The sequence below is a fragment of the Hippocampus bargibanti genome, linkage group LG04 (genome assembly GCF_051943395.1).
Source record: "Hippocampus bargibanti isolate YZ-2025 linkage group LG04, ASM5194339v1, whole genome shotgun sequence".
Taxonomy (NCBI): Eukaryota; Metazoa; Chordata; class Actinopteri; order Syngnathiformes; family Syngnathidae; genus Hippocampus; species Hippocampus bargibanti.
In genome coordinates this window covers 27193737-27221407 of record NC_142737.1, presented here as the reverse complement: position 1 = coordinate 27221407, position 27671 = coordinate 27193737, and the positions used below count along the sequence as shown (strand labels likewise).

Here is a 27671-nt window from a genome sequence, read left to right as displayed (position 1 = left end):
CCGGCGCCACCATGTCTGGACATTAGGGATATATAAATGGGGCCGATACGACCAGTCAGACTTTAGTTCGCTGACGAAGCCTCTTGGATAGGAGGCGAAACGTCCGAAACCTTCACTTTTGTACAGATGACGGCTGAAGAAACCTTCTCATCGATTCATTTAGGAAGCAATAACTTCTACAAATAAATTCCACCTTCCACTGTGCAAACAGGTCGGCCACAAGTTGAAAGAAGAAGCGTTTTTCAGGACAACCTCGATTAATAAATCTTGATTAAAATTTACCTCCTAGAAATTTTAGTTTTGTGTGTTTTTTAGCGTTAACGTTTAGCGTTTTTAGCGTTGTGTGCTTTCTGCAATCAGGTCCAGTATGTGTCCTTGTCTCTGGCTGGTGGTAGCATGAGGTCTTTTGCTGTAGCCCAACCTTCTTTTAGTAGTGTGGCAGTTCCCAACCACCGGTTTGTAGACTGGTATACGTGGTACCTGGCTGCACAGAGGATATACTCTGTATACCAAAGTATTATTATACGAGGCCCATTCAATAAATAAGGTGATTATTGTTCTGAATAAGGACTTCTAATCCAGATAGAAGCCCCCACCCCCACCTTTGTCTCCCAGCACTGTCACACACTTTCCCATCTGTGCAAAAGCCTCCATATTCAGCGTAAAAATCTTTTCTCGCTTTTGACTTATCTGTCACTTGTGTGACCCTATACACCGGTAAGAAAACACAAGATCACATTTTTCAATCATGTGTGGGTCCTTTCAAATGGAAACAAATTAGTCAAAAGCATGTTAAAAATCGATGCGTATGCAGCCACGTTAAGCGTTGCTCATATTGATTAGCTTGCCCTTTCCTCAGACCTGATTAATGAGGAAAAATTGTGTCTTCATCTTTGTCTGAGAAGATGTCTGCAGTTGTCTCATGCGGAACCCCAAATACAGTAAAGTCTCGTTATATCGATATTCAAGGGAGTCCGAAAAAATATCGATATAACCGGGACTATCGATATATCCGACCCTGTTTGCATGTAATTTTCTCCGTGCGTGCATAGAAATAGTATCGATATAACCGGGACTATCGATATATCCGATATCGATATAACGAGACTTTACTGTAGTTAAAATGGCATGTCTTTGTTAATTTTGAAATTTGGGGGGGGCACGTTGATTTCACAGTGCAGGGGTACCTGTTACAATCCAGCTCATGGGTTTGAACGTGACTATGGCCTCCCTGTGTGGAGTTTGTATGTCCCCCCTGTGTTTGCGTGGGTTTTCTCCTGGTCCTCCAGTTTTCTACCTGTGCCTGCAGCAGACTGTTATTCTAGAAAAACATAATTTTATGTTTAATCTCCCAATCCAATGATGACTTTAATACAAGATATGAGCACAAAGTGGTAAAATTCATTCAAATACAAATCTATATTTTATGTTTGGAAATTGGGTTTCAAATTTTCATGTGTATCTTGCCTTATCACCTTATCATTGAGAAACACAAGTTCCAGTTCTGTAGATGAGTAAATGTTGCAGAATGTGATGGAAGAGTAAGAGAGGGTTTTTTTGCTGCAATGTGGATTAAGAATTGAAGAAAACTATTTATGACCTGGAACTTGTGTAAACCTTTATGTTGTCGACTGTAATTGTAAAAACCATCATTCACCCTGCTTATCCGTCAATTTCTTCAAACTAAAAGCACCCTATGATTCGGAATCGTAAAGGTCACTGTGTGCTTGCTCTTAACTTAGTCAACATCCACTGTCCACAACACAATTCCATACCAAGCCAAACAAAAAAAGACAGCTTATTTGGTCCCGCCCTTTCCTTTGGTTGCATATCTGCAAGCTACAGACAACCGTTCCTGCGATAATGTTAACCAGAACACGAGAATGAGGTTTTCCAAAATTGACAAACTATTCATGGCGTCATAAATACAGTTGGGGCAGTGTGCTATCGACAGCAATTTAGAACCTCCACAAAAGTCAAAACATGTCAGGAGAGCACTCACAAACTGCGGTTACCCTCAGTGGTCTTTTAACAATTGTCAAAAGGAAAGAATAGGGAATGAAACCAACAATTCTGAAGATACTAAAAGGAGAGGAGTAGCAGTACCTTACATTGCAGGAGTTTCTGAAAAACTACAGAGTCCTTTGGCAACACAAAATTCCTACTTATTTCAAACCGATAAAAGCTTTTAGGCAAACATTAGTGCATCCAAAAGATAGGCTGCCAAATGAAAAACAAAGTAATGTAGTTTATTCAATACATTGTAAGAATGAAAATTGTAAAGAGCAGTACATTGGGGAGACTAAACAAATTCTCAAAAAAAGACTTTATCAACATTGCAGGGATAATACTAGTGGGCCTCAATCGGCATTACATATGCACCTAAAAGCTAGCAACCACTCATTTGACGACAATGAGGTTAAAATCTTAGTGAAAGAAAATAGATGGTTTGAAAGGGGAGTAAAAGAAGCTACTTTCCTAAAACGGCAAAATCCTTCCCTAAACCGTAATGGTGGGGTGACGTTCAATTTGGATTGTTCGTACAATAGATTGCCTAGGCAACATAGGATTAGTATGCTGATGAGGTGATACCAGGGCCAATTGGGTAATCAAGCCAGTCGTCAGTCAGAACAATAGAGGCTATCAGTGGAGCCGCGGGGAGTAGTCCTCTGCTCCCCCCAACCTGAGAGCAGGGACCTATCATAGAAGAGTCCGGCATCGCCATGTCGGGACAGTAGGGATATATATATATATATAGGGCCGAAACTACCACTAAGACTTTAGTTTGCTGATGAAGCTTCTTGGATGGGAAGCGAAACGTCCGACACCTTCAAAGAAGTACAGATGACAGCTGAAGAAACCTTTTCATCCTCCACAAAAGTAGCAATGCAGGCCCAGCCCAAATTATTGAGTATTTTTAATGTATGTAATGTATTGTCAAGTAAGAAATGGAATTAAGACCCCGCAACAGACATGACACTGAATTTGCCAAGTAATACTCATTTTCTACATAAAAATACAACGTGATTACATAGAGCTGGGCTGGACGCAGAGGACAGCAGGCAGAAAACTCAATGCACTGACACTATAAGCCAAGTTTATAAAATGGAAGACATAATGCCTATATGACGGAATACAGTTACAGGGAACAAAAAAGCCACAGCAACTGCAGAGCAACTGAAACATTAAGAGTAACAAAGTCACAACAGTGGGCACCACTCAACTTTTGAGGGAACGCTATAGTGTAATTGAAATAATACATAATACAGCTGGGTGAATGATGCTTCACTAGTACAGTAACCTATGCTTTGTTTCCACCACCAAGTCCAGTCCTGCAGTGAAGGATTGACTGCCGCTATGCCTTGTAGGATTATGAACCTTGCTTGCTGTTATGGTTCAAGCGTGTGATTCTCAAGTTCTCAATACTCTCCATAGTCACTCTCGTTATTCATATTGCTTGGACGTATTTTTATCACTCTAGTACGGCCTTTGTTTTTTCGTTATGTATACAGTATAGATATCCATCCAATTTCCAGACCGCTTTATCCTCATTAGAGTTGCAGGGGTGCTGGGGCGATATCCTGTATATGGTTTTACTTCTGGGTAGAGTGAACGCTGGTGCGAATGGCTGCCGCTGCTCACCCGCACAAAAAAAAAATCCAGGGACTGGACAGTGTCCTTAAGAGTTTTGGGAGAGACTGAGAGACAGAGACAGAGAGGCAGAGAAAAACATTTTTTTTACATGCTGATTAAAATGTGTTATCTAATTTACAACACATTCTTTTATTACAGACAGTGGAATTTTAGCTGTTCAATTACCTGACATGTTTTGACGTGTAGTTCTGCCTTCAACAGAGTTCATCAGAACCTCTTGTAAATTACATCATAAAGAAACAGTATGAACTTAACACAACTATTAAAATGTGTTATCGTGAATTTCTGCTGAGAGACGTACTACATTCCCCACTCAACTGTCAATTCATTCGGTGGATATGAACAGTGAACTGAAATCAAGTGCAACAGAATATAAAAAAAATGTATATGTTTTTAATTATTATTTAAAGTGGGGAGAAATATTTTTATTTGGGGTACAATATCATGTATACTATATTCACTTTAAACCCCACCCTTTCCCTTGTTAGTATTACTGTCCACTCTACGTGCTTTACAGTGAGTGCGCTTTTTTTGCGCGATTTCCCCCCGCCCTTTTGAGTGACGTTTGAAGATGAGGCGTGAGGCAATTTAGTCCCACCTGCTTTTTTCCTTTTGAGTCAACAACTTTTTAGAACGGTGCCGTGGTCCTGTCTTCGCGTCTGCTGGAATATAATATATAAACCGAAGAATGAACACAATCCCACTTGTAAGTTTTTTTTAAAACTTTTCTCCAACACCATGTGTATGTGCGTGCGCGCGAGTGTGTATTATGTATATAGATATTTATTGCACTGTGCGTCGCGAAAGCATGTGCCGGGTTGAACCCCGTACGAAATAGAGAAATGAATACGACCTGTCCGAGGCCGGGAAGTCCCCCCCCCCTTGCGATTGCCACCAGGATAGTTTAATGCAGATAAATTGTTTGCCGGAGTTTCCAGTTTGTTTGTTCACGACCCCACGCCAAAATCTCGTCGTGAAGACTTGTGAAATTCCTCGCTGCTTGACAGTGTAAATCGTTTGCCCCAACGTGGAGACGCAACTTCTCAAAAGTAAATTGAGGTGCTGCTAATGATCCATTTCTTGTGCGTTGTATCGCGCACATTAATTTCATCATCACCCTCAAAGATGAATGGACAGTTGTGAACTTTACGAATGCTAATCCCGCGTGTGTTTAGAGCGGAAGCTGTACAGGTATCTCTCAGATAGGATAGGCAGACGCGCGCGCACACACACACAGATATAAAATCGTTGGCTCATTGAAATGTCGTTTCATTCACAATTTTAAGATTATATTTATTGATGTATTTAACACATGTGGTGCATGTTTGATTTTGATGCTTTGGTGAATAAGGTGGTTTTGATGAAAATCCAATAACATTGTTTACTTTCTTTCTACACCTCATTTATGTAATGCCATGATGTATTTCCAATACTTTTTCTTCAGGACAATTACTTCAAATTAGAAAAAAATATTAAATGTTGAATATGCGCATAACAAAACTTAAAATTTCTTAATGTCAGAAAACTGAAATTAATTAAGTAATTAAAAAGGCTGAGTGTCCATAAAATCCCCAAAGGTAGGGGGTCATTGTTCTGTATTCAGAGGTTGGGGTGGGCATGAAATGAGCACATGAACTGAAAACGGGGATTGAGCAATTGTAAAACAGGACATGCTAAAACTGTCATTATAACCCCATAGTAATCCATGGCAACACTGTAAAACCCAACAAGTTGAAAGTACTCAAAATTTATATGGCAACTGATTACGTCAAAATTTTTGAGTACAGTTAACTCAAAATGTTTGAGAAGAGTTAACTCAAAATGTTTGAGTACAGTTAACTCAAAATGTTCAAGTAGTTTACTCAAAATGTTTGAGTAGTGTAAATACATTTTATGAGTTTGTCTGAACTTAAAAGTTATGAGTTTGATTGAGCTTAAATGTTATGAGTTTGCCTGAACTTAAAAGATGTACTTTCAGTTTACTCTGTTTTCTTAATTTTTAAATTAAATTTAGGTTTCATATTTAAGCTTAACCAACTCAAATTTATAATGTTCCATGAAAACATATATTCATGTATACTGTACTTACATTTGCCTTCTATGTCTAAAAACAAAAACACACCTCACGTCTGTTTTAGTTCACATTTTTTTATTAAGGTTTAAAACAACCTTTGATAAAACAAATGATAACAGTACCAAAATGCACAGCATGTCCACGTACCAAAACAACAAATAAACCCCTGAGCAGAAGATGTGAAATAAACACAACAAAACAGAAAAAACCAACAAATTATACTCTGCTGTTCTGTTAAAAAAATAAATTCTTTGAAAAGCATATACTTGAATAAATACAACCGAATACATTTCAATGTACTCGTTATAAGGTGCAAATCAAGGTAAAACTTACTAAAAACAAACACAGTATTCCTGAAACGAAAAAAGACATTCTGGTGGAATCCAAGTTTACATATCAAAGTATTAATAGAAAATCAGTCACAAACAGGTATACAAAGCAGAGTAAAACTAAAGTTACTTATCGAGTGTTGCTTTGTTCCGTAATATTGGAGGCACTGGTGCCTTCAATATTGCGGAACAAAGCATTTTTCAAACTTAGCAAGCATGGTTTGAGTGGTCTGTTATCATGAAGACACAGCAGTATTTTCTGAATGAAGGTGAATGTGAGGATTAATTTTCTTGGATAATCTAAATGCAATGCATACATTAAACCAAACAAGAGGAGGTGTGCACCAGCCAACCTGGGGAGACATCTCACAATAATGCCATCTTCTATCACAACAGAAATGCTGTCGGGGTTAAACAAGATGGCACCAGTGAGGTTGTCACTTGTTACGGAGAGAAGTGCGACAGGAGTGTTTTCAATGTCTGAATCCTCTTCCCACTGCAAAATACACACAAACGTACACATACAGAATAAAGTAAAAGGTTATAGCATATATTGTGGCCATAGATAGACATTTGTGTTAAGTCAGGTAATACATACATTGCATGTCTTGAAGAACTCGGAGTCATCTTCGCCCGAGTATCCAGGGATGTAGAACACAGTTTGCATCTCCAGTCCATGTTAGGCCTGCAATTACATTAAACATTTTTCAAGAATGCGTACGTGTTTGGATAAGCAAAGTAAAGTTGGTGTGATTCTACTGGGTCCAAATTAAAGACAGTTACGGATTATTATAGCTCAAATCCAAGCATATCCTTCGTAATAGTTTGGAACCTCCGCACTATCCCTATTGCAATTTAACAACTGCATCACTGTGATGATTAATGAACATCAGTTGTTGGTAAGAGCAGAGGAGAATGTGAGACTTGAGATTGTTTTAAAGAAAGAACAATCAATGAAGTCTCAACTAATGGTATAAAATACTCCAATATATGTTAAAAAGGTAAAATTCTGTTCAATATAAAAAATACCTACATGTAGTATGATATTCATCAGGTAATTAAGAATATAGCACAAATAAAAATGTAAACATACCTTCGATAATGGTGATGTTGCTCAATTTGCACCCGGGGGCTGAAGGTTGAAGAGAAAAAAACATGACAATGAATGTAATCCTTTAATTTAATAAAACACATTTATCCATGTTAACTTTTTAAGTTTAATAAATCTAATGTACCAGATTAAATGATGCAATCAAACCAGTCAGGCGTTTGCAGTTTGATGACTTGGCCTCCAGCAGCTCTCTCGGTATCCTTAAAATGCCAAAAATACATTTTAAAAAAAGTTCATGTTTAATTTACACATGCATAACCATTTAAACTGCATCAATTGTACATATTCCAATCCACTGTACATTTTTTGGCAATCATTATATTTACTTAGTGCATTCTTAAAACTGCAGCACTACCGCTGCACGTGTATAGATATCTTAAGCCTATAGCTTGTGCTGGACACTGACACGCGGTCCTGTCGTTTGCAAACAAAGTTAACTCAAAGCATTAACCTGCTGGGCGTTGCAGCCACGGCGTGAAGGATTTCGTGTGACCCTTTTATATAAACCTTAATTTTACACCCATTTGACGATTACTCTCGGACCTTCGCGGACACAAACATAACCTGCAACAGATATTACTCGGCCACCGCCCAACTAAACCTGCGCGGTACTATTCTCTAAATAACACTTCTGTGTCTTTCAACAGACAAGAGACGTTTAAGAAAAATTCATACATATATCGCCACAGCGCTTAACATAGAAGTCCCGGGCTCAAGACAACGCAGCTGAAAGAGTGGATGAGAAGGCCTCAGTCGCAAGCACGAACACGGACTAGCATCTTTGCTAACTTGTGAAAGGCGGCAAGTTCCACAAACTGACTTTCCAATTTTGCCGTCGACACAACAAAATATCCTTTTTCTGTGCACCGACTACAGCATTGATACACTGGGTCCTCGTAATATTAAATAATGTTTGTCTTCTCACCTGAATTCGTGGGTCTCTGCACGCTTCAGCCGTCGAGAAGTAAAAATGGCCCCGGTGAGACCGCGCCCGGTGAAACCACGCCTGCGGTGACGTCATCACGCAGCGTTCTGCCGTTTACTCAAAATATATAAGTATACGACAGCCATGAACTCAAAAGTATTGATTTACTGCAAATTAAAAACGCATGACTATTCAGAAAACTCAAAACGTTTAAGTTTTTGAAACAAAAAATCGGCTTTTGAGTTGACTGACCTCAATGACTTTGAGTCAGTAGTACTGTTCGGGTTTACAGTGGCAAATATGTAATGTGAAAAAATGTATTACAGTAAAGTCTCGTTATATCGATACGCAAGGGAATCCGAAAAAATATCGATATAACCGGGACTATCGATATATCCGATCCTGTGGGGGGGGGGGGTGCGTAAATGCGGCATCTTTGTTATGGCATGTAATTTCATCATTGGGTTCATGGATTGCGTATCTAACATGTTTTTTGTACAGTAGTGAAGTGAAAAATCAAGTTGTGCATAAAATAAAAACGTCTTTACACTTTTTAATGACTATTTCCTTTCAAAAATGCAACCAACCAATGCTAAATCGTCAAGTTCTATTCACACGAAGCCACGAACGCCAGCATGTACAATCATATGAAAAACAGTGATTGTTGCAAACAATAAAGATATCTGGATGCAACACAATTAAATACTGTACATGGATGAAAAACCAAAACTGCAACGTTTACATAACTTACATGACGTTCGAGAGTGGCTGAATACGTCTGATACACACGAGCTGCCGTCTGAAAATGGCGTCTGCTCGGGAGAGCTGCTCACGTAACAAGACACGTGACCAAGTTGACCAATGGCGCGACGGATATATCGATGTAAACAACAAAAATGGCCGGCGGGGGATGAAAAGGAGCACCGTAATAACCGGATTATCGTAACAACCGGGTATCGTACTAAACGGTACTAATTATACATAAAAAGACTAGAAATGTGCAAGGGAAATGAAAATAATATCGTAATAAGCGGTACTATCGTTATAACCGATATCGATATAACGAGACTTTACTGTATTTGGATTTTTTTTGTGCTGCTTTCATGGCAGCAGCATATTTTTGAGCCTTGGCCCTGGGGTCACTATTAATGTACAACCATGGTTGAAACACATGCTTTAAAAATATGCACTGTCAAATGATGTGATGTAAATCAGATATGAGCATTTGTCCCATACGTGTACGTACCTCATACTAGCTAGGGCTGCACAAGATATTTAAAAAAATCATTATAATGGCAAAGACATGCACTCATTCTGTGATGAAATTGTATGCTTTCATCTGAATTTGACTGCATGCCATCACCATCCAATAGTTGACTTTATCAGATATTGCAATAGTCTAAAAACACTGAGGTTACTTATTTTGATGCATTAAAAAACATGTACTTATTTCATTAGATAATAACATTTTTTGTTGATGTTAAACATTCCAAGAACATCAATATTGTTGAAGTCAACATCCGTTCTGCATGCTTTTCCAATGTCATACAGCCCTCCAGGTGAGGTTTTTCTTTTATTGGAGGTGTCGGAAAGGAAGGGGGATTAAATGACAATATTTCATTTATTTCGATTATGAGTGAATCAAATATAAATGGTAGAAAACTATTGTACCAGGATGCATACAGATATATGACTTATTTAAACCTGCATTAACCCATACCACATGTGTCAAAGTCAAGGTCCGAGGGCCAAATCTGGCCTACCACATCATTTTATTATTTATAGACCACCTTCATTCTCTTTACCCAGCAGTGTTGACCAACGTAGTTGTTGCCCTTGTGAAACAAGTGAATTATCCGGTCGATAAGCAAGCCAGCTTCCAATGTTTTACTTATTCTCACAATGTCAAAATGTTTTCTACTTTTTTCAAGTGTCTGCCTTGTCCTGGCTTCATGTACTGAATCCCACTAAAGTATACCTGGACCAATCGGATGGCATAAAAATGCTAATATTCCTTGACTTCTTCAAGCAGGATCAGTTTTTTTTTAAATCCAAAAGCTTAAAGTTGAGGGAAAAAAATCTCATGTTCTTCAAGGCTTTCTTATTCTTATTATGTACGGGGCCAGCATTCCTGAGTCCAAAGCTATGAGGAAGTTTACATTGGCATAGAAACACGTGTAGTAGAAGCGAAAATCAGATTGGACAAAAAGTATATTTACAGTATCATATTCATGATAACCCAGAAATTATTAATTCATTTGTGCAGTCAAGATATGTTATACAGTGGAGGAAAAAGACTTGGAAATAAATGTTTTAAATTTAAATTTTTAGTGCATCTCATGCTTTTGATCATGTTTAGGCACGCACAGAAGCCTTTGAAGGCCTTTCGAACATGCCATTGGCTGAGATAGGCACCTGCATACTCATGCACTTGGTTCACAAACAGAGCTATTTGACTGATATATTTTTGGGTTGGTTTTTATATGACTAGAAATCTGAATATTTTCAGTCATTGCAATATGTTGGTCAGCCATCCATCCATTTTCGCTTATCCTCGCAAGGGTTGCCGCCATACTGGAGCCTACCCCAGCCTATCTTCGGGCAGAAGGCGGAGTTGACCCTGATTTGGTTGCTGCCTGTGTTCTTCATGTCATATTAATATTACAAAGGGCACTGAATGAATATTTAACAAAACAGAGAGGTAACCAATCATCGCTGTTTCATTCTCTGAAGAGGTACTCTCCTTTTTCTTTAGGTCATTTTCGTGTTTATTTGGTCATTTTCATCCACTGCCATATATCCTCGGGTTGGGCGCGACTTGCGAAGCATCCGGACCCGGCAGGAAGCCAATTGCAGAGACGGGGAGTATCCGAACGACAACATCTGCTGCTTAGACTGCCCAGCTGGTAAAGCAAACGCACGCTTGAATGTGTTAGTCCACTGATACCATGAGTGTCTCACACAAAGAAAAGGTCCTTGACCTTATCACAATAGGATTGGTTCATGTACTTGCTAAGGGACCAATTGACTTTGATGCTCAGTTAAATAGTGACCGCTCTATATCTGTTTCAGGTACTTATTTGAAATCACCCTGCACTACCTCAGGTGAAAAGGGGCACTGTGAGAAATGTCCAGATGAAACATACCTTCAACATGCCAATCACTTCAAGCAATGTGAATCATGCACCAAGTGCCATCCAGGTATTTCTACTTGGTGAAATTTTACAGATAAAAGGAATGAGGAAAAACAGACCTTAAATATTTTCCAAACGATTTGAACATGAGTTCCATGACACAAGGCTATTTTTTGTTGTTGTTGCAGATCAAACGATTGTCCGGCCTTGTAACAGCACCCACAACACAGAATGTCAGTGCAAAGAAGGAGGATTCTGTGTGCCTGAACAAGCATGCGAGATGTGCCATAAATGTTCAAGGTAATGATGTACTATTTATGCATTCATGACAAGTTCGGGTGATTTTGTATTTTATTTGCTTCAAATGTTGTTTGCCTGGTTGGAAATTAGATGTAAGGATGATGAAATGGTTGTTCGGAACTGCACTGCGACCACAAACACGGAGTGCAAGAAAACCTCACTGCAGTCTGACTCTGCCACAGGTATAGTGGAAACTGATCGTTTGAATGCCTCGCTAAAAGTAAACTTACTACATGTTTTTGGTCTTAAATGACTTCTTATACATGTTTCAAATTGTTTTCAGAAAATTAATGGCTTTGATTTCAACAAAGACACTAAACCTTAAAACATACCCAAACCTTTAGCATGTTCCCCATGGCGCTAATGTGGTGCTTTCTCTCCATTTCAACCTCTTCAAGGGAACGCTGCCATTATTGTGTGCATTGTGGTTGTCATCCTGATAGTGTTGTGCGTTCTAGTTTACTGTTTATGGAGGAAGCTGGCACGAGGTAAGTGCAAGCACCCCCCATCCCAAACGTTACTTTTAATATGTACAATTCTTCTCATTCTTCCTCTCTTTCCAAACGTTGAACAAACATGGTTGTGTCTTCCCCTTAGGCTCAGTGGGAAACGAATTGAAAGTCGAGGTGAGTTTCACGTCAGCATGCCTCTGTGAATAATTAAGAGGAAGGTGGAATACTAAAACAGTCTCTTGAAATGTGTTCTTAAACTGCAGCAGCACGTCCAAATGGGGGACAATGAACAAAGCCAACAGCAGAGATGCTCCAGTCTGATCTTTTCTCAACCAAGGGTGAGAGGTCAAAGTTCATCCACGATGGAGGATGAGTGCCAAGCGCTGTGTGAAAGCCACAACAGCTCTGCCAATAATTCCCAACAAAATCTAACCAGCCTGGCAACTGTCTTTCCTGCATCTGCTCACCGAGCGTCTCTGACTGCCATTCAGCCCGATTTGAGGGTGAGCGCAGCAAACTCAGACTGGCTTCATTTACCTGTATGCTTCTCGTACTGCCTATCTGTCTCTCACCTCTTCATTGCTTCTTTCGTTTGCCACATTTTCCTCAGATTTCTGTGATATCTTAAAGGTTTTCAATTCAGTTTTTGAAAGTTGATAAAGGCAGATGTTTTTTTCAGAATTTCAAAGTGCTTGAAATTGGAATAATTTGGAATGTGGAAACTTCCATGTCATCATCCCTCTTTAGCATTTAGTCTTATTGTTGTTTTTGATGTGCTGAGGCTTATCCCGGCCCTGCCAGTGTGAGGCTGGGAATTCCTTAAATCCAAATATAATTGCTTTTACAAAATGAAAGTTAGGAAAAAAATCTTTGTTCATGTTGGTTCTTTTAAAAAAGGGGGGCGCATGATGACTCATTTTCCAATTATTGCACACAAATAGGGAAAAAAAAAACTAAATCAGAATCGGAAAGAAGCAGAAAGCCTTGAATTGTCCCACAGTGGGGAAATTTTCCGGGTGATTTTAGATATTTCTTGTACTTTGGATTTTGTCATCCACTGCAAATTGTGTGTCCTGAAAGTAAAGATAAACTAGAAAAGAGTTAGCATTACTTGTTGAATTTTGACAAAGAATGCCTGCCATGGAAGATCAAATTACAGTGTTGTGTAAGGGAGAAAAATGAGCGTCATCAGACATTTTCTATCACCAACTAACAGCCAAGGACCTGGAGGCACCTCTTATTGGCAGCACAACATTTACCCCCTACCCTGCACTTGCTTAAACTTCATAGTTGCTTCCATGTTGGTCTCTAAATCTGTTGATCAGACTTAGTATTTTTAGGAAATTGATTAGTGGCAGGCAAAGGCTGTGGTAAACACAGCAATGGTCATGTTACTCAACAGTAAGCTTTTGGAACGGATATAATGTAAGAATATACAAAATTGGGAGACATTGAATGCCCTTTGTGTCATTTAGGAGGATGAGCCTTTTCCTGAGCTGATTCCTATAAATGGTAAGTCTTCACCAGTCATTTGTATGAGTCAAAGGGTGGCTATTAAATGTCAGGAATGCTGTTGTTTGACGTGATTGCTTTTGCCCAGCACACTCTCCTGGCACCCTGGCAGGGAACCAATGATACTTATCTTCACCCCTCCCCTTACGGTGCCATCATTTTTTTATTTTTCTTTGTCTTCCGGGGCAAAGGGGTTGCTTGACCAATATGTGTTCTCTTTCTTTTGTTTTTTTGTTTTTCATAACACTTGTGAGGAGTGCACAACCACCTAACATAAACAAACCGAATTCGATGTAGTCAGATCAAGTAACCCATTTGTACAATGAAGACAAAATAGCCTGATGAAAACCTTTAAACTTTCGCAGGTGAAGAATCGCTCAGGAGGTGTTTCCAGTATTTCGAGGAAGTGGATATCGACTACTACAAGAGGTTCTTCCGACAACTTGATCTAAATAACAACGTGATCAAAAGCAAAGACCAACTTCTCTATGAGGACAGGATTCATGAGTTGCTGAACATCTGGTTGGAGAAAGAGGGCAAGGGCGCAAGTTTAAATGACTTGCTGAAAGCGTTACTGAAGTTTGATCAACGACGTACAGCTGAGATCATCAAGACGAAAGCCCTGGAAAATGGACATTATATTTTAGAGAAGAAGTCACTATAAAATGTTTGCGGAATTTCTCTCCATACGTCTGATGAGATGAAAGGATATAGGGCGGTTTTATGCACGCCACCGGATTTAGACATAGTTGTGCCTTCCAAGACTTTTAAGTCTTTGGAGACACATGCCCAGTTGAGTTTATAGTGCACTGTACTGATTGTTTAATTGCACAGAGCAATAAGACAAATGCTTGGGGTGAAAAATGTTCTCAATTTATGTTGAAAGCATTTCAATGAACTATCACAATTATTTTGTGTAGTTTGTTTAGTGACGGGTGAAAAATGCCTTCTAATTTGTGTTGAAAGCATTTCAATGAACTATTTATTACAAGTATTGTGTAGTTTCTGTAGTGACTGTCAGCCAAATGCCTCAGGATTATCTTTGTTTTTTTGAGCAAATGAACATTTGGATTTCAGGTTTTGCTGAATTAACACTGGACATGTAGCACAATTAATGCAAAACAGAAAGATGAGTTGAATGCTCATTTGCATTTTTGGCAAAGTTTTACAGAGCATATATCATAACTCATTGGGTTTACATCCAATTTGTTGTGAGTTTAGATGCTTTTGTTTGCCACTCGTAAAAGTTTTGCTATTGTTACTGTTAATGATTAACATAGTTTCTCAAATTCACTGCACTGTTGCTGTTTCACTGAGATCTATGTTCATTACTTCTCCACCTCAAACATTTCAGAAATGTGTTTTCATGAAATGCTATCAGTGGAATTTTACTGGCAAACAATGTGGATTAAGTTTTTCTCTACTTTTGTCATTGCATACTTTTTTTTCAACTTAAGTGTTTTGATTTTAGAGCCCGGTAGTCGAGTGCACGTCGGCTTCACAGTGCAGAGGCCCCGAGTTCAAGACCCGGTCCGGCCTCCCTGTGTGGAATTTGCATGTTCTCCCCGGGCCCTCATGGGTTTTCTCCAGGTCCTCCGGTTTCCTCCCACATTCCAAAAACATGCATGGCAGGCTAAGGCTAATTGAATACTCTAAAATGGTCCCTGGGTGTGAGTGTGACAGTGACTGGTTGTTTGTCTTTGTGTGCCCTGTGACTGGCTGGCAACCATTTCAGGATGTCCCCTGCCTAGTGCCTGAAGATTGGCTCCCTCACCCTCCGCAACCCTAATGAGAATGGAGAGGTCTAGGAAATGAATGGATGGATTTTGGAGCGCATATACATTCTAAAATGAAGGAGTGACGTCTTTCCATCAGCACTTTGAATGACAGCCTTATTAAGCTACAGTGTGGCGCTTTCCCAAGGTGTCTTGATGACAGCATTAAAGTTTTGAAGACACCTGTCTAAAGTGTTGTTTTGTTCCCCACCACCGTCATTAGAGAAAGGGCTATCAGTTTTACATCTAAATGTTAATTTATTTGTTGCTGCTATGTATATGTATGTGTAAAGTTTCGAAACAAGAAATTACATGGTTACGCATTCAGTTGTGAATTATGCCAGTCTCCGTTGTCAGTCTGTCATTTTAAAATGCCTCTTGAAGTCCGATATTTTTCGACATTGGAATGTTCGTACAATATTCTATTTTTGAACCCCTCCTGCATGTGCAAGAGCTGTTGCTGAAGTCAATGAATGTAACTGGAAAAATAAAACTATTTGTGAAAGATTTGCTATGGACTATGTTTTTTAAATACACATGGAGTTCAGGATAGGTTGAACTCCAGCGCACCTGATGCCACAATCTGCAATAAAAGGCACCTGAGTGTATCTTTGACCGTGTGACTCAACCTGGGAGTGGCATGTCAAATTCTCTGATTCGACCCACGCGGCACTCCTTGTCAAGGCTTAGTGGTTAAACGGGTCTTTGATGGAGGGAAGCACAATTTCTTTTTATGGATAGTTCACGGCTGACTACTTTTTAAAGGACAACCGACGTCTCCGGTCAAGTTGTGTCCATAATTTGTAAAATGGCTTCAAATGACTTCTACTGAGTGTATTTTACGAAGATTCCACCGCATATAGCTATATTTTACGTTTTAAGACTCGCGCTAAATATTCCGGAAGTCTTGTTTTTGAGTTTGTGACTAATTTATGAGGCTGTGGAAACGGGCTGATTAATTCCTCACAAAAGGTTGGGCGCCATTTTCTGCCTCTTTTTTGGTGATACATTTCCCCCCAATGTTGCCTCAAAATGGCACGGAATAAATTCTTTAATCGATTGCAAACATGTATGCTTTCCTCTTCAGAACTATTTGAATCATATTCATAACTGGATGTGTAACAAGAAAGCATATTCTCCGAATCTGAAGCCATCGTTTTGATTCTCCAACAATGCAAGACGTCTTGGCGTGACGTCACGAACGGGGGGCGGGACTTTCTGAAAATGCCCAATTCGCAGTTCAATTTTTTTGCAGGTTTTGGACACTTTAAGTAATTTTTAGTGGTGTTTTGCATTTGAATAAAAATATCATACTGCGTGTTTTGGGTCTTTTAGATGCTATAAAACGTTTTTCTGATTTCAGGAAACAAAAAATGTGATGTCGGTTGTCCTTTAAATGACCTTTTTAGGAGTTCTACCGTAATATTCAGACGAATACATTCATACAATAAATAAATGAATTTCCAATTCTGATTTCCACGTTGTTGGAATGTAAGCATCACTTTTTTTTCAAATATATGTGACACAAAATGTGTCTGAAATGTACCTCCCGAAGATTTGAATGTCTCAATGGAAACCGAGGACATACATTGTGCATTCGATAAAGTGGGCGTGAGAATGATATAAATCACATGCTTTAATTTTCGTTGTTAATGTTTGTTAATTTCAATTGATGGTCGAACATTTTGAACGATTGGAAATTGAACGATTTGTTTAAATTAATGTAAGAAATACACTTTACATGGGTACACTTTATAACGTTTACTTCATATATACAGTGTACACACTGTCCTGCTTTTTCGTCAGGATGTCGTGCCGTTTTGAATTATTTTTGCGTGGAAAAATACATTGCAACGAAACCACACCTGTAGCCCGGACGCCTAATAGCAGAGCCCCCGCAGACTGTTGAAACCAACACCGACGGATTACATACACTCTTGTGCTTATCCAAGATTTTTAGAGCGGATATTTACATTTTTATCCGCCGTTTTTTTTCGTTAAAAACCCGTCCATTCTCTCGGAGCCACCAGGTAGTGCTCTAGAATCAGCAGACACGAAATGACAATGAAACGACTCTCAAACGATTCTTTGCACGACAAATAAGGAAATGGCCGATACATTGTTGCAATAACGTTTTTTTTTTTTTTTTTTTTTCAGTTAAAAACTCGTCTATTACGTATATTGGAACCACCAGGTAGGTCGTGCTCTGGAATCAGCTGACACTAAATGACAATGAAATAACCCCCAAGATTCTTTGCGTGACGAATAAGGAAATAGCCTGCAGTTGCAATAAAGTTTACGCCGCTTCAAGGTCCGTTTGGAGTTTTTACTTTGCATCGATGTTTGCTTGAACACGTTTCATCCACCTGGACGCATCTATAATACTATACATATATACGTACTGTATTAGTATTTACATGCAGTCACTTGGATGGTAGCAAAAACTTTTCGTTTTTCGTTAAGTAAGTGACCTCTGAAGGGAAAACCATCCACTTTTGCGACATTGATGAAGGTAAATGTTTGATTTAATGCTGATTGTACATTTCATTCTGCGTATGTTAAATTACATTTGTCTTGTGATTGATATGAACATATCCGTGAAGTTTGTTTTACCAAAGTCGTTTGTATCTACATATCTTACCACTTTCGGTTATTATCTATCTGTGACGAGTGTCACAACAGTGACTGTCTTGAGCTCCTGTCTGTCTGTCTGTCTGTCTGTCTGTCTGTCTGTCTGTCTGTCTGTCTGTCATCCTATTTATTTATTTGTTATTTACGTATTTATTTATTTATTCATTTTGGAGGTAGCTACATCCGGTTGCCACATCAAATTTCACTTCCCATCCAAACCCAAACTTCAATATTGCCCAGAGTGATATTGGAACTACAATACTATATAAAGATAAAACAAAGTGAGATCATACTGTCACAGCTGGGTGGTCAAATTTTAACACTGCATCACGAGTAGAGGATATGATTGGCTAATTTATGGATAGTATAACGTTCGGGGATCATTTCAAATCTACTAAAATAGACCAACACCCATTTCATCGCAATTTTGGATTTTTTTAAATAAAACGTGAACGCAAAAGAAATTGAACGAGACTGTTTATCTGGACTTCATTTAGATGTATTTTGTCTTTCGTCGTTAATGTTCACATTTGGCAAGATCTATTAAATGGAGTCATTGATCACCCGATTTTCTGTTATTTTCATCCCATTTGAACCAGTGTAATAATATTACATTAAAATAGTATGGAAACACATTGTTTCAGATTCCAAGACAGCATCTATTCATTTCTACATCGAATATACAGGATTGAGAAGTGTGTCTGAGGAGAAATATTCAAACCAATATTCCTTTTTTTCTTATAGTGATCAAGTGTCTCCAGGATGAGGTCCATTACCTGCTTCTACATTTGGTATTTTCTGTGCTTGGGCTTGGGTCTGGCCTGTGTGGTGTGCGTGTGTTTCTGGAACAGCCAGTGGCGTGGCGGTTTCGCCTGGGATGGCTCTTTCCTTCAGTTCAACTGGCACCCAGTCCTGATGGTGACTGGTATGATAGTGCTATATGGCAATGGTGAATATTTTTATAATATATTTCTGCTTCTAAACTGAGGGCATACAGTCTTTGTTTGTATTTATCAACTTTTGTTTTCATTTTGGCAGATGATATACCCGACCCTTTAAAAAAAATAGAGGCATGTTTTTCAGTTATTGTAGCATTATTGATCAACATCCTGAATGTGTGATTCATCCATGCCTATCCAGAGCATCCCAAACATACTCAATAGGTGATGCATCCATGCCTATCCAGAGCATCCCAAACATACTCAATAGGTGATGCATCCACTGTGAGTACTGGCCATGCAAGAACCGGGATGTCTTCAATTTCCAGGACTTGTACACTGATACAACATAAGGCCTTGCATTTCACGCTAAAACACAAAGTGATGTACAGTAAAGTCTCGTTATATCGATATTCAAGGGAGTCCGAAAAAATATCGATATAACCGGGACTATCGATATATCCGATCATGCGCCGAACTGCATTAAACAAAAGCCGCCAAAAGAGGGCAGCCAAGCGCCATATAAGAAACGGAGCTGGCCATTAGCTCCCTTTTTTTGGGAGATTTTCCCCCCAATGTTGCCTCAAAATGGCACATATAATTCTTTAATGTTTGTAAACATGTATGCTTTAATCTTCAGAACTACAGTGTATTTGAAACATATTCATAACTGGATGTGTAACAAGAAAGCATATTATCCGAATCTGAAGCCATTGTTTGGATTCACAAGCAATGCAAGACGTCTTGGCGTGAAGTCATTTTTATTTGCATTTGAATAAAAAGTGACATCGGCTGTCCTTTAATACACAGTATGGAATGTTAATAATTTTCAAAATCATCGCGCTTCAGCAGACAAAACAAGAAACATTGTTGCAAAAAACGATTGCATTCATATACAGTACAGTGGGCATGTACATAACACAACAGGGAAACTGCAACACTTACATCTTACTGTATTATGTATACAATTTAAAAAAAGTCATCAATCTTCTTCTGCTTCCCATTTTTACCTTTTAACACAAACACTTCAATCTCGTCTGCTACACACGAGCTAGCGTCTGAAAATGAAAATGGCTCTGCTACACGGGTGCTGGGCACGTAACCAAGTCACCTGACCAAGTCGACCAATGGCGCGACTGATGGCGTGACACGTAACCAAGACACGTGACCAAGTTGACCAATGGCACGACCGATGGCGTGTCACGTGACAAAGTCACACGGCCAAGTCGACCAATAGCGCGACCGATGGCGGCTCATGTGACCAAGTCGACCAATGGCGCGACCGATGGCGGCTCACGTAACAAGACACGTGACCAAGTTGACCAATGGCGCGACGGATATATCGATATAAACAACAAAAATGGCCGGCGGGGGATGAAAAGGAGCACCGTAATAACCGGATTATCGTCATAACCGGGTATCGTACTAAACGGTACTAATTATACATAAAAAGACTAGAAATGTGCAAGGGAAATGAAAATAGTATCGTAATAAGCGGTACTATCGATATAACCGATATCGATATAACGAGACTTTACTGTATGTGGATAAATTACTCACGTGAAAACCATATGCAAATGGACATGTGTTCCTCTGTGTCAGGCGATTTAGCAGATACTGCCTGGTTTTCTGACCCCCTGGACCCCACTTGTGTGAAATGATGTAAAGAGAAATAAGCCCCTTTGCGTTCACAAATGGGAAAATTGGAGCAAAATCATCACTGTTGCTCTAAGTAAAAAAAAATTTGGAAGGTTGGATAAACCAATATATGGATAGATAAACACAATTAGAGGAATTCTTGGCGGAACAACTGCACTATTGGCATTGCCTCTCTTAGCTTAGAATTTCGATGTTGCCAGTATTAATACACAACCGGAGCGATGTCCTTAAGACAGAGTACTCCGTTTACTATATCTTCTTTTCCTTTCGGCTTTTCCCTTCAAGGGTCGCTAGAGCGAATCAGTGTCCTCCATTTAACCCGGTTTTGTGCATCCTCTTCTCTCACACCAGCTACGTTTATGTCCTCTTTGACAACATCCATAAACCTCCCCTTTGGTCTTCCTCTCTGTCTCCTGCCTGGCAGTTCAAGGCTCGTCATCCTTCTCCCAATACATTATCTCTCTCTCTCCTCTGGACATGTCCAAACCATCTCAGTCTGGCATCTCTTTGACTTTCCCTCCAAAACCTCTAATATGAGTTGTCCCTCTGATATACACATTCCTGATCCTATCCAACCTGGTCAGTCCCAAAGAAAACCTCAACATCGTCATCTCTGCTACCTCCAGCTCTGCTTCCTGTTGTTTATTTTATTTGTTAAATGGACATCAAGAACCATGTAAATAAAAAGAAAAAAATGTACCGGTAGTCATTGCCAGTCAGTCACACTGTAATGTTACTTTGAGGGAAAAAAACAGTCTCAGCTTTTCAGGCACGACAACTTTATTTATGATGCACATTTCAAACACAATGTCTTTGGACTAATGCAACAATGCAGATCAATTTGCACTTTATCTTGCCTTCACAATATCCACTGTTACTTTACACGTTTGTTGCGGCATCAAAAAATGCTTAACTCCAATCATGGATCGGGAATGGAAAACTTTGATGAATATCACAGACACATTTTGGAAGAGGGTCATGGGTCGTTGTCTGAAATCATGGTCCATGAATTTGTGCAAAGCAAATGACCAATGATGTATGCTTTAAATCCACCTTTTTTTACAGAGTCCTATGAGTAAATATAGTTCACTCATCCCTGTGAGAGAAGAGGGTGCACAAAACAGGTTTAGATGGAGGACCCTGATTCACTGTGGTGACACCGGAAGGGAAAAGCCGAAATGAAAAGAAGACTCAGTCCTGTATTCACAGGAGTTTGTTGAATGTCGCTGGTGTACTCAGTTGTTACATGGGCACCTAATGCTCAATTATTTTTAAATCAATTTGATTTACACTTGAACAGCTTCATTACCCTTATATACAATTATTCATTTTCAAAAGTGGTACGAATGACCCAACTGTACTGCACGTAGGTCCTGCAGTGAGGATGTGCAAGGTTTGATTCTGCCTCCGGCCTTCCTTTACGGAGTTTGCATGTTCTCCCCATGCATGCAGTATTCTCCTGGTACTGCAGTTTCCTCACACGTTGCATAAGCGTGTGTGGCAGGTTAATGGAAGACTCTAAATGGTCCTCGGGTGTGATTGTGAGCGCAGGGAATTTTTCATCTCTGTGTGCACTGTGATTGGCAGAAACCAGTTCAGGGTATAACCCATCTCCTGCCCGAAGATGGATAATAATAATAATAATAACTATAAAAAGAATCTTCTTCTTTTCCCTTCCAGGGGTCGCCACAGCAAATCAGTGTCCTCCATCTTGAGAGGTTTGATCCGCATGTTTGTTTTGGCCAAGCTTTTACGTCAGATGCCCTTCCTGACACAACCCTCTGTATTTATCCGGCTTGGGACCGGCACAAGAAGACATATGTCCCTTTGTGGCTACAGAACAATCAACTCGCTCAGTAAAAGACTCCCAAACACAAAATGGTAATCGGCATAGCAACATTCAAAAAAGCAAAAACTATACTCACCATTTGATGACAACATACTCGTACATATTAGTTGAGGGTAAAGATTCGTACATTGAGGATACCATACAAGTAATCTGAGGGTACAGAGGGTTAACAACCTTGTGCCCTTCATTCATTCATTGATTCATTCATTCATTTTCTGATCCAGTTTATCCTCACAAAGATTGTGGGGGGGTGCTGGAGCCGATCCCAGCTGTTTCAGGCAGTGTGTGGGGGACACCCTGGACCGGTTGCCAGCCAAACAGAGGGCACACAGAAACGAACAACCATCTGTGCTCACACCTCGGGACCATTTAAATAATAATATTACATTTAATTTCTAAGCACCTTTCAAAACTCTCAAGGACACCTTACAGTCACGGTGTTGGGTAAACTAGTTCTAACAACGGGATTTTTTTTGTGCAGTGATAATCTCCAAAAAGCCCCGCGATACTTGTGAGGATAAGCGGATCGGATGATGGGTGGGTGGGTGGATATTGGAAACAGTCAAAACTACTGATTAATTTTCCAAGAAAAAAAAATATTGTCTCTCAAATTGAGTCAGCAAACCAAGGTGCACCAGCTTTTCTGAGAATAACCGTCATTCAATCTTTGCATCATCATGCACTATTGAAGCTGTGGTTGACGGGCAATGAACATATCAGGGTGTCTCTTTTTAATAGGATTCAAAATGTTCTTCCCTGCAGGAGCTGTGTTGTATCGTGTCCCCGTGACATGGGGAGAGAATAAACTTCCTTGGAAATTACTGCACGCTGCACTGATGCTCCTTGCGCTGATACTTTCAGTTGTTGGACTTTGTGCTGTGTTTGGCAATCACAATGCCTCAAATATCCCCAATCTATACTCCCTGCACAGCTGGATTGGAATCATCACCTCAGTTCTCTTTGCTGCACAGGTACAACTATGTATAGAAACATGACATGCACATCACTTTTACCTGAATGTGTTCTTCATATCATGAATCTCTTTATGTAAAGGCCTACGTGATTTCACATATATATTCCAAAACATGCATGGCAGGCTAATTGAACACTCCAAATTGTCCTTGGGTGTGAGTGTGAGAGTGTCTGGTTGTTTGTGTCTGTGCGTTGGGATTGGCTGACAACGAATTCAGGGTGTCCCTTGCCTAGTGCCCGAAGACGGCTGGAATAGGCTCCAGCAACTCCCCGCGACCCTAATGAGGCTAAAGCTGTCTGGAAAGTGGATGGATGGATATATTTATTTCCTAATGTATTAATTTTCCAAAATGCACTTGCACTTCACAATGCTGCTGACCACTGCTGAAACTGGCTTGATCTGTATCTAAACAGATAATTCATTTCTACTTCTGAAATGAAATGACCAAAATACAATATGTTCCTGTTGCCACGTGTCCTGGAAAATGATTAACAAGTTTTCCGATCAATGTAAAACATGTGAGATGAAAAAGATTTAGTTAGTAGAAGAGTTAGTTAGTTTGTTTGTTTTGGGAAACTTTTGAAGGCAAATTGTTAGCAAAGCTCATGTATTTTGTTTTTCTACTTTCATTCCTTTCATCACTTTGCTGCTGTGAAATGTAAATTTCTCCACTGTGAGACTAATAAAGGCAAATCCAATCCAATCCAATCCAAATTGGTGACCTGGGCATCGATTGGCAGCTGCCTCAAATGAACAAACACACAACACTGCCCAGGATCGCTTGCTTTCCAGCAGCAGCAACGAGCTGCCTGGTGCGGCTTCTCTCCTCCATGGTGACAAATAAATGACCCTTCAAAAGAGGCTTCGTATATCGCAGATTATAGGGAAGTATGAGCATGTCGTGGATGCATGCCACTAAAAGCATCAATTACGGAAGAATAAGTGCAGCATTTTACGCTGAACAACGATTTCTGACATGGGCGTGACGTGTCGCCGATTTGCAGCCTGCTCAACGCATTGGTTACGAATTTACTCTTTCCTAGGCCATGTTTCACACAGTATATCACACGTCTCCCCACTGTATGACAGCAGAAACAGAAGATATGTTAATAACCTGAACTTAATTACCAGTCCAGCTCGATTACAGGACTGCGTGTCTGCACAGAAAGTGGCGCTCCAACGTACAATGCACTTTTTAGCGATTGTTACGCCCCTGGCTCGTCACCTTTGCTGGAGCAGCGCCACTGTCATGGATGCAAGCATGTACGCTGGCCTCCCCCCAACCCAGAAGCAACCCATTAGGAAATTCCATGAGTATTCCATCATAAATGTGTGATATATGCATAAGACTCGGTTTTTTCAATAGCTTTTTTGGGTGCATGTGCAGGGATGCATCTGGGCCGCGCCCTTGTGCCATAAACACATTTTGACAGCCACCGGTGCAACTTTGTAACTCCAATGAGCCAGTACAGCGCAAGTCTATTACGATTAGCGCATATTGATACATGATCTGCACCACATCTGACATACTTCTTTTAAAAGAGCTAAAGAACTAAATTTTGCTCAACTGCAATTGAAAACGGTTTGTTTTCCTTCAGAGGTTTTAAATTTCGTCGTCTGCCATCTTGCCTAACCGATATCGACTCACAATCACCTTGCATGTCTTTTGGTGCGTTCCAAAGTCGCGGTCGAGGAAATGTTGCGCTTTTCCGTGATACGACGGAAACTGTCGAAGGAAATAATCGAATAGTCATGTACCCATGGTGCCTTGCAGTATTTACATCGAACGACATTGACATCGATGGTTGCAATATGGAGCGTGAGAACAGGAGTAAAACTTTAAAAGACATTAAAAACCTGCAATTAACAAACATATCCTCATTTTTAATGAACAATCTAATTAATCTGCAGAGGGTAGTGACAATTCATGGCAGCAAACTGCTGTTAATGATTCGATGGGAATGATTTCAGAACTGTTGCAGCACATTGGAAATTTTCAAAGCAAAGAAATCTGTTGAAGTAGACACTAGTAATAATAAACATTGTGCTAAGTCAGTTCTCTTTCTCTTCTCTGTAATACCGCAGAATATCAAAATAGCTCAGGATTGTGTAGTAACAAAACTAAATTGAAAATGTTTATTTAAGTTATGTATGAATAAATTATTTGACTTGAATTTAAATTGTTTGTTGATGTATCACAAAATAGGTTTTACTCAAATAATGGTTTTTCATTTGAAATTTAGAAATATGCTCCAATGAATGTATTTTGGTTTATTTCAGTCAGTGTCGTATATTTCGGCAATCTAGTTAAATCGGGCCCCATCAATTTTAGAATGTTGCCACCATTGCAGACACAAGGTGGCCTATTATCCCCTTTTTTTAATTTCCCAGATGTATCCCTGCATCATGTATATGATGGGAATCGATTCACAGCGCCAAGGAGGGCCATTATGTTGCTTCAAATTCTGGGGGTGGAATTTATTTGGTTATGTTGTAATAATTTGTATTTTATTGATAACTGTAATCAATAAAATCATTCTATGAATCCCTGTAAAATAATTTAAAGTAAATAGGGGGAATCCCAACAATAATCAGTATTTAGTTCAGTTGTTCTTTTTTACTCGGGTAATACTACCCATTATTTTATGAAGGTGATGCTATACATGATTGAAGTTTAAAAATCAAAATCGTTGGGGTGTGTCTCACCTGAATAAAAACCCCAAAATGTGGCGTTGTGTGCTTTTGGGACAGTCACAACATGTTCCTTTCTCAGCACCATATGTTAGTGTTTATTTTGTTATTAATTTCTCAACCCAGTGGGCTGCAGGGATGGCTGTCTTCCTCCTTCCCTGGTCCTCCGGTTCATTGCGCAAACTCCTGAAACCCCAACATGTGTGGATGGGAGGCTCCTTAATGACACTTGGAATTGCGGCCTGTATTTCCGGCATTAACGAAAAACTCTTTTTTGTCCTGTAAGTGTTCCCCAGCGCCGCCGTCTGTTACTCAAACGATTTCATTCAATAATTATGTTTATTTTGAGTCTTATGTCCAAACCCTCTAACAGGAAAGGAAATACCAATGGGTCTAAGCCGTATTCTCAACTTCCGACTGAGGCCTTGTTGGGAAATTCATTAGGAGTCTTGATCATAGCTTTTGGTTTAGTTGTTAGTAAGATTTTGTTCACTCATGAGTGGCAAAGACCACAAAGCCAGCATGCAGACGTGACCTACACGGTGAGCATGACATGATAGATTATTTAAAAATTGTGTGTGATTTAATAGTAAATGGAAACATGTTCTATCATTTCCCCACAGCCTTTGCTTGAAGAAGGAAGTTAATCATGAAAATTGCTCTACATCATTGTCAAAGCTGAATTGGACAATTCAATGGAACCAAAGATGACGTTTTAAATTAGAGTTCTGTTCTTGAATGTATAACCAAGCAGCACTGTTTTATTGTTCACTGTGTGTATGTAAATATAGTGTGTGTGAATTATTCCCATTGTGGGATGAATAAATTCTCCGAAGTTGGCACCTTTTCTGTCATTGTCATTGTCGCCATGTCTTTACTGTCTGTGACAGTTACACCCATCATCTCATTATTGATTTTTTCAATGCACATTTTCCCCCTGGGAATCCCCAACTTTACGTCCAAAGAATGACATTACGTGTTGGCGGGGGTTTGAATGACATTACATTATTTCCCAGATTCCTGCACAGTGCACACGATGGCAGCAAAGTAAAGCCCGGTACTGTATCGTTAAGCACTGCATTGTGTAATCATACCAGGAAAAGTACAGCACTTTAGTTTTGTCTGTTTCCTATCTTTTGCTATCTCTCTCATTCTCTCACTCCAACCCCTAATAATAAAGCACGCAATTACGTTTTTTTCTATGCTTTGTCCTGCTCTCAACAAGACAGACAGTACTGTCGTATGTAGTATAGACATATTAATGAAACACGCTACGGCACTTTGACACTTGTCAGCGCGATCATCGAATATATTACGCGTGTCTTGAGAAAGCCACTTCAGTCGTTGCGATTTATTTGCGTGCGTTTTTCAAGCGATAGCATTTTTTTCAGTTTCTTTTTGAAAGAAACATTGGTGCGTTCATGGGGTAGAATGGTCTGTCTCCCTTTGTGCACTTTTCCAAGTCTCAGGCCATCTCTCGTGATGTCATTGTGAAGGTGGGTGTTAGTGGGCGCGAGGGTCTGGTCTAAAGCCTGCAGTTTCCATCACGTAAAGTGTTCTGAAAGTCGAAGAGGCTTCTCTTCACAGCGTGCCCCTCTCCCCAACTTGGAATTGTCGCAGACAAGTAGCAAAGTAAGTTTACCTGAGTCTTGATGTAGGCATCG

The 27671-nt window shown here is 39.7% G+C and overlaps 2 protein-coding genes and 1 long non-coding RNA gene across 7 annotated transcripts; 2 read left to right on the top strand and 1 right to left on the bottom strand.

Annotated features, from left to right (window-relative positions):
• Nucleotides 1–4244: 4244 nt before the first annotated feature.
• On the top strand, nucleotides 4245–15767 carry hdr (hematopoietic death receptor). 4 transcript variants are annotated; one of them, XM_088994984.1, is made up of 10 exons: nucleotides 4245–4360; nucleotides 10849–10999; nucleotides 11166–11294; nucleotides 11416–11527; nucleotides 11618–11709; nucleotides 11926–12015; nucleotides 12125–12153; nucleotides 12246–12317; nucleotides 13455–13491; nucleotides 13857–15767. In XM_088994984.1, exons 1-10 carry the CDS (start codon nucleotides 4343–4345, stop codon nucleotides 14153–14155), a joined length of 1029 nt encoding a protein of 342 aa, XP_088851110.1. In that variant the 5' UTR covers nucleotides 4245–4342; the 3' UTR covers nucleotides 14156–15767. The 4 variants fall into 4 exon arrangements, with proteins under 4 accessions (XP_088851110.1, XP_088851108.1, XP_088851109.1 ...); XM_088994982.1 differs by having other exon boundaries at nucleotides 12246–12482; XM_088994983.1 differs by having other exon boundaries at nucleotides 12243–12317.
• On the bottom strand, nucleotides 5683–9166 carry LOC148899597 (uncharacterized). Of its 2 annotated transcripts, XR_016114764.1 has the most exons (4): nucleotides 8094–9166; nucleotides 7293–7368; nucleotides 7151–7189; nucleotides 5683–6742 (listed from the first exon to the last, which is right to left on the bottom strand). It is a non-coding gene; the product is annotated as an uncharacterized LOC148899597 (long non-coding RNA). The 2 variants fall into 2 exon arrangements; XR_016114765.1 differs by lacking the exon at nucleotides 7151–7189.
• A 1777-nt stretch (nucleotides 15768–17544) lies between the features above and the next one.
• On the top strand, nucleotides 17545–26847 carry cyb561a3a (cytochrome b561 family, member A3a). The gene is made up of 6 exons (XM_088994974.1): nucleotides 17545–17778; nucleotides 18642–18846; nucleotides 23106–23314; nucleotides 26134–26288; nucleotides 26381–26549; nucleotides 26631–26847. The coding sequence occupies exons 2-6, from the start codon at nucleotides 18660–18662 to the stop codon at nucleotides 26652–26654; spliced, it is 744 nt and encodes a 247-aa protein (XP_088851100.1). The 5' UTR covers nucleotides 17545–17778; nucleotides 18642–18659; the 3' UTR covers nucleotides 26655–26847.
• Nucleotides 26848–27671: the final 824 nt, after the last annotated feature.